At 32.5% G+C, this 6,718-nt stretch overlaps 1 protein-coding gene across 1 annotated transcript; it reads right to left on the bottom strand.

Moving 5' to 3' along the window:
* Window positions 1-2,460: 2,460 nt before the first annotated feature.
* On the bottom strand, window positions 2,461-6,402 carry LOC126665398 (vesicle-associated protein 4-2-like). Its single transcript, XM_050358186.2, has 7 exons — window positions 5,972-6,402; window positions 4,918-4,988; window positions 4,560-4,641; window positions 4,349-4,467; window positions 3,187-3,264; window positions 2,936-3,055; window positions 2,461-2,843 (listed from the first exon to the last, which is right to left on the bottom strand). The coding sequence occupies exons 1-7, from the start codon at window positions 6,246-6,248 to the stop codon at window positions 2,784-2,786; spliced, it is 807 nt and encodes a 268-aa protein (XP_050214143.1). The 5' UTR covers window positions 6,249-6,402; the 3' UTR covers window positions 2,461-2,783.
* Between the last annotated feature and the right edge of the window lie 316 nt (window positions 6,403-6,718).

Below are 6,718 nucleotides of genomic sequence, written 5' to 3'. Positions count from 1 at the left end.
AAGTTGATTTTCATAGAACTCAGAAAAGTTGAGGAACTTTTAAAAGTCTAATTTAATTTTTAGATAAGAATGGAATTATTAAATAAGTTGTATAAATCACAAATGTATGTATAAGTAGAAAAACCAGTCATAATATTCATCTGAGAAAATTTGGGCTATTTCAAAAAAATTGATATGCACTTTTGGACTTTTTTCTAGTTAGGCTCAAATTTTAGGTCTTAAATTTTGATGGACCAATACGTTAAGTAGCAAGTTGGACAGAGTCAGCTCGATTGATGAAAAAAAAAGATGGGTTTTTTTTTACAAAAATACATATTTTCAAGCTAAATGTTTATAAAAATACAATTTATTTTTTATTTTTTTAAATAAAAATACGCTCTTTTACTAAATTAATGGTAGATTATTGATATATAGCGTATATTTATAAAAAAAAGTTATTTTTTTACAATAGTAAAAAGTTAGAACGTATTATTGCAAAAATTTCAAAAAATATGGTCATAATTTCCTCTAAAAAATTGATTTTTGTCTATATATTCATTATCTTTATAATTTGGGTTAATTACTATCATTTCTATGAGTTCAAATCCAAATTACTTTTCATTTTTTTAATTTTAAAAAATTACTATTTTCTCTGATTTTAATATTTTATATAACGGCAATCCCCTAAAAAGGGGGATTGTATTTGAAAAAAATTAATGTGAGAAAAAAACAATATTTTTTAAAATCTATGTAAAAGAACAGTAACTCGAACTGAATTCGTGGAGATAAAAATAAATAACCCTTAATAATTTTAGTGAAAGTGAACATCTAGTTTAAAACTTTTTTTCATCTCAAGTCTGTTTTTGGCAAGCCAATAAAAGAAATAGAGATTTTCATAGGTCTATGTTTTCTATTTAATAGTCCAAAAAGAAAATTATATAATTGGGGAGCGAGAGTGCTTGTGGGAGGAATTGAACACACGAACTAACAGTTTGTTGTCAACGCTTATATCATTTAATACTCCAAAATTAATTGACAAACAGATATTAAAAAAATTAATATTTAAATAAATAAATTTATTTAATTATATTAATTTTATAGCAATAATTTTATTTTCTTTTAAATTAGTTATATTTTAAATAATAAGAGTATATCATAGTTGATCATTTCAGACCGTCTATTTCTCTAAGACAAAATAAAAAAAATAATCTTCTTACAAAAAGATAATGCCTATCAATTTGTAATGAAAGGCGTAGATCGTCATTTATATTAAATATTTATTAAACTAAAACAGAGACTAACTATAGCTAAATTCTAAAAAAGTATTTACATATCTTGGTAATTAGCTAGCTATGCGTCCAGCAACTGAAGTACATTACTCTCTGGAACGACTCTTCAGCTTGTTTTCTTTTGCTTTCTTCATCACCAACTCCATTATCCATAAATAAGTAGCTCCGATTACCGGCGCTAGAACTTTGAACCGTCGAGTTTCTTTTCGAACCGTGATGATCAGGCCGACTTTGATTAGCAGCCAATCTAGCAGCCTTGCATACTCTACTTAAATAATTCATTTTTCCTTCTCTTTTTTGTGTTTAATGTAGTATCTACGATATTTTTTTTTCTTTCTTTGTTGGAGAAGAGGGACAAGGTATGCCTTTAAATAAGGAGTAACTGAAGTGCACAAGCTGATGGTTTTGGAAAAACCAATTATGGAAGAACCAGCGGTTTCTAGGTTTCCTATTGGCCAGATTTTGTATGCATTGATGATTGATGAATTATGCTGACGTCCAAAGATAATATTTTTGGATGATATTTGTCAACTAACGTGGCTAACCCAGCATTTGACAGCAATGCCCAAATTTTCTCATTAGAATATTAAATCAAATCGTGAAGAATTGCATCCTAAGAAATACAGGATAAAAATTGATTATTTTTGCTGACCTAACAAAGAACGTGATGCTCGTACAAAGAAATGTGCAGCATCACTTACGAAAGCTAAAGCAAAAATCATATAATTGCTTAAATACATCAACGCAATCGTCTATACAGAGGTCATACCTTGCTGCAATGGTTGCTAGTTGTCGAATAACTATCAAAGCATCTAGCTCGAAGATTGCATGATATCTGTTCTACTAATGAGTACCATCAATAATAAAAAAAATGTATTTAAAACTCAAATTGTTTATTCATCTAATGAAGCAATGGAACAAAAACAATTAGAGAAGAAAAGGAAAATAAAAAAATATATTGGAATTGCGGATTATGGTGCTCTGTTGAAAACAGTCAGACGAGCAACAAAACCTGCTTTTGCATTGGCCACCACAGATACCTTAGGAAAGCCCGGCCATTATCACACTTCCAAGTTTTCATGCATGTGGCTCGTCGGTAATAAGTTCTTAGGATTTGCATACTTACATACCAAGTACTAGATGGGGATGCTCCCTCCAGTATCATGAGATGAAAATTCACACAAACAAAACGTAGAATAAAGAATATATAAATTACTGTTTGAAGCGTGAATTACATTCCATAAAGACTAGTTTTATTTGAGAAACAACGGCACAAAATCACAATTATCTACAGGCAGGTAAAAACAGAACAAGGTTAAGCACCTGAACTCAAATCACAGATTCACCTCACATTTCTTTTTCTTTTTTTTACAGGAAAAAAAACATGTTGGAGTTTTCCTAAATTATCCTCTGAATACATTTTTCACGTTACACGAAACGACTCGATGACTATACTGAATGGTAGAACTTTAAAAGTTCTCTTCATACACACCTTGATGATAACAAATTGATGCTCTATACAGAGTCTACTCCTTCAACCTGCTGTCGAGCAAGATACCTTTCTCTTCGCTCTTTCTACAGATGGGAAATAATAATAATAATCAAACAATCCATAAGTGAAAACAGCCGACAAAAGTTTTACCTAGAATATCTGAATAATGACTCACCCATTCGTCTATAACAAGTCCTTCCCCAATAATTCTAGGACCTGCATCTTCAGGAGGTTTTTTCCGTGCCTCAACTGCAGCATCAGCATCCGCTAATTGGCGCTTCAACTTCTCCATAGTCTGTAAAATAAAGGATGCACTTAAAATATTCGCATATTGCGTATAAAAAGTATTAAAGTCCATGAAAGATAAGCACAGACAAAAAGTGCAGAAGGTGACTTCTCCGATTATGGCGTTTTACTGCTACTTACAGGACTAGAACGTTCTGGATCTAGAAAAATAACTCGCAATATTTGTTCCATTGCTACTTGATCCTTCTGCTCCTCAAACTACAAAGAAAAAGCATCTGATCACATGAGTCATATGCATCATTTTCAATTTTAATGCTAACAAAATATATGGGAACTCCACAATATGGTTTACATACACATTTAATGCAGGTAATGAAATTATGCGACTCCACAATATAGAAAGCATACAAATTCAATAGAAGGTGATGAAAATGTGTACTCCACAACATAGTTTCAGATAAACATTCAATAGCAGGTAATAAAAATTTGTGTACTCCACAATATAGTTTCGCATACACATTTAATAGCAGGTAATGAAAATATGCGTACTCCACAATATAGTTTTGCATACAAATTTAATAGCAGGGGTACTCAGTAATATAGTTTCGCATACACTTAATTGCAGTTAATGAATAATTACTGAAGAATTTCTGAAGTGTAAAGCAGCCAAATAAAGTAACCAGGGACAAAGCCAGAAACACTTTAAAAGGGAGGCAAAAAGTTTACATCGGTCATAAAGGCGGACAGTACATTATATAAAAAAGAAGTTAAAAAAAGGCCTAATTACTTAAAAGACCCCCACCTTGTAACATTTTTTCGTTTATACCCTGACCTAGGAAAAAGTTCATTTGTACCCTTTTTTTGATTTTTCATTTTCGTCTCTACCCTAAAGAGCTAATTTGACCTCTTTTCATTTGGAAAAATATTCAAAATGATCCTTTATATTTAGCTTAGATTCTAATTAAATATTAATATTATTAATCATTTATAATGTTTTCATCCTTTAATTAATTTAATTGTCAAAAAATTTAATTTTAGGGTAGAGATGAAAACGAAAAATCAAAAAAAGGGTACAAATGAACTTTTTCCTAGGTGAGGGTATAAACGAAAAAATATTACAAGGTGGGGTTTTTTTAAGTAATTAGGCCTTAAAAAAAGCCAAAGGTGGGGAATTTCCACCAGTTTTACATGAAACTAGCTATGTAAAACTAAATGCATATAGCTATGGCTCAGTTAATTCCATTCCACATGCAAAGGCTTAACATTTAACACACCTTATAGTACTGACATATTATTGTACTATTACTATAATATCATCAACTAAAGGATCTGTCGTACGCACCAGCTCAGGAACATAATCCATCATTCCTTTGACCTTTAGACTCATGATTTTAAACTTAACCTTGCTCTTCTGATCAACTGGTTTCTCATTATTTTCTGGATGCTCAACAAATTTAAAAACTGCCGTTCAAAATAAACACTTTATAAGTAATGGATAATGGATATTATAAGCCAAAACACAATAACATGACAGAATATTATTGGTCGATTACCAGTTGCAATGATAGTTTCCCCCGGGGCAAGAATAGCCCCTGGAGGACGCATGAAACAGCTTTTTGGAGCAGTTGTCTGAAACTAAAACAAGAGAAACAAGCAACATATTAGATGGTTCAGTAATTTACTTTGTGAATGTCGAGTTAAAACGGTAATATGAATAAGATTGAATGCTCTAGCATGATGCGGGGTAATGAAGCAATTGTATTAGAGAAACTACCACCAAACTGTCTAGGCTCAAGCTCCGAGTTTCTGATCTAGTAGCATATGCAATCTTAATAATCTTTCATGTGCCAAAGCCGTGCATACTAAAAATAATGTATCAAAAAGGAACAAAATATGGATTCAAGCTTGTACCTTAAAAGCTACATGAGACTTGCTAGTGTTTTTTATTTTGATGGCACTCCTGACCTGCTTGCCAGGTTCATCTAGATAAAAGAAAAGAAAACAACATAGACATTACTCATCATGTAACAATTAGTGTTCAAGTTTGCAACTAGAAATGCAATCCACCGACAGAAATACAAGGACAATAAGAAAATATCCAGTCACTAAAAGAAAAAGAATATGATGAAGATAACTTATTTATTCTAGTTGGTTCTTTTAATGGTAGTTCACGGTATCAATACCCATTTGGAAAAAGTGAAACCTAAACGTCTTTCCCTATAATACAACTCCGCCACAACCTTTCAGTAGTAAGTATCTATACATAGAGGCACTGAAATTACAGAAATACGAGTTAAGATTGTAATATTTCAGTAGGATGTAGGATCAAATTAGTGCCTCCACCTCCTATTACCCTTTTAAAAAGCCATATCCAACAATATGTACAATTACAAACCTTTTTAAAAAGAAATACAATCATAGAAGAATTGACATCAGTTTTCAATTCAATTCCTATTTCCTACACATGATTCATTCAAAACAAAGCCACATACAGAAAAAAAAAATAGAATTCTGTCACAGGTTAGATACATGCCCGAGCAAACCATGAAGCAGAAATCATATGCTCGATTGTCTATTTCTATGGTCTACATAGCACGGACACTTCATTCAATCAACGTGTCCCGTTTTGAAAACATTTTGGACACGAAACTTTATTTTTACATAGGAAACCTTAAAATAACAATGTCTCGCCATGGCTGCGTCCCGTTTCTCGTGTCCGTGCTGCCTAGTCTATGTTTTAAAATTAGCAACACAACAACATTCTATATAAGCAAAACTCCAAAATCAATTTAATCTCAAAAATCTATATAATTACCTATTTTAGGAAATAATTATAACAATAATAAACTAAATTAATGAATCAATTTTTTCCATCTAATGTCAAACAAGCCTACAAATCCAGCTACTACAACAAATTAAATCACAAAAAAATCACATAAAAAATAGATCAGATTCAAGTGCTCACAAGGAAAATAGAGCTTAGTAGCAGGATCAAGCTTAAGACGACGTCGTGTAGGCAACAGCGATCTAGCAACTGAAGAAACCGAACTCGAAGCTTGCGGATTCGATCCTTCAATTTGTCCGGTGTTACTATACTGGTGGTGCGCCGTCGATGAAGACGATGAGGTGGCAGACGGCGCCGTATTACCGTTACTTCCTCTAAACGGAAGCTTAAAGAATCCCCAAACTTTATTGTTATTATTATCAGACTCAGAGTTATTGCTGCCGTCAGCTATCGCCATGGTTTATGAACTCCGTTCAAGTTTTTATGACTCAGAGCATGAAATACGACGTCGTTTAGTGTATGTTGGGTGAGATTTTTTCAGCTTAGTTTCTTGAAATGAAGAGGAGGAAGAATTTTGTTACTGTTGAAGTTGAAGCTGAGACTGGGGGAGAAATAATCGGATTTTAAATAGAGTATTTAAGTATCTTTGATTAGTCGTATTCGCGTCCGTGGGAATAAAACGACGTCGTCTTTGGCTAACCCAGCCAATTGTTTTTTAAACTACGGAATAAAACTACGTCGTATTAGACAAAAGAAGAAAAACTGCGACTAGTAGGGAGTAGGGACGAGTATTTTGCCTTCTCCGGCTGACTAATAGTAATTCTGAGCCGTTGACGAGGTCTGTGTTGACTTTGGAGAAGAAAAAAAGATGTGGTGACATTTATGGTTTAATTAATGTCTGGGTTAGTTAATGGTGGAATACTTAGT

The sequence above is a fragment of the Mercurialis annua genome, linkage group LG1-X (genome assembly GCF_937616625.2).
Source record: "Mercurialis annua linkage group LG1-X, ddMerAnnu1.2, whole genome shotgun sequence".
Taxonomy (NCBI): domain Eukaryota; kingdom Viridiplantae; phylum Streptophyta; class Magnoliopsida; order Malpighiales; family Euphorbiaceae; genus Mercurialis; species Mercurialis annua.
This window is presented reverse-complemented; position numbering and strand designations above follow the sequence as displayed.

Bases quoted from the DNA above. Each gene is read 5' to 3' on its own strand.
- LOC126665398 (XM_050358186.2), bottom strand. From the start codon at position 6,248: ATGGCGATAGCTGACGGCAGCAATAACTCTGAGTCTGATAATAATAAC. The intron at 4,642-4,917 runs GTACAAGCTTGA...CTCTTGTTTTAG, and splicing joins AGTCTCATGTAGCTTTTAAG to TTTCAGACAACTGCTCCAAA. The intron at 3,056-3,186 runs GTAAGTAGCAGT...TTTATTTTACAG, and splicing joins ATCCAGAACGTTCTAGTCCT to ACTATGGAGAAGTTGAAGCG.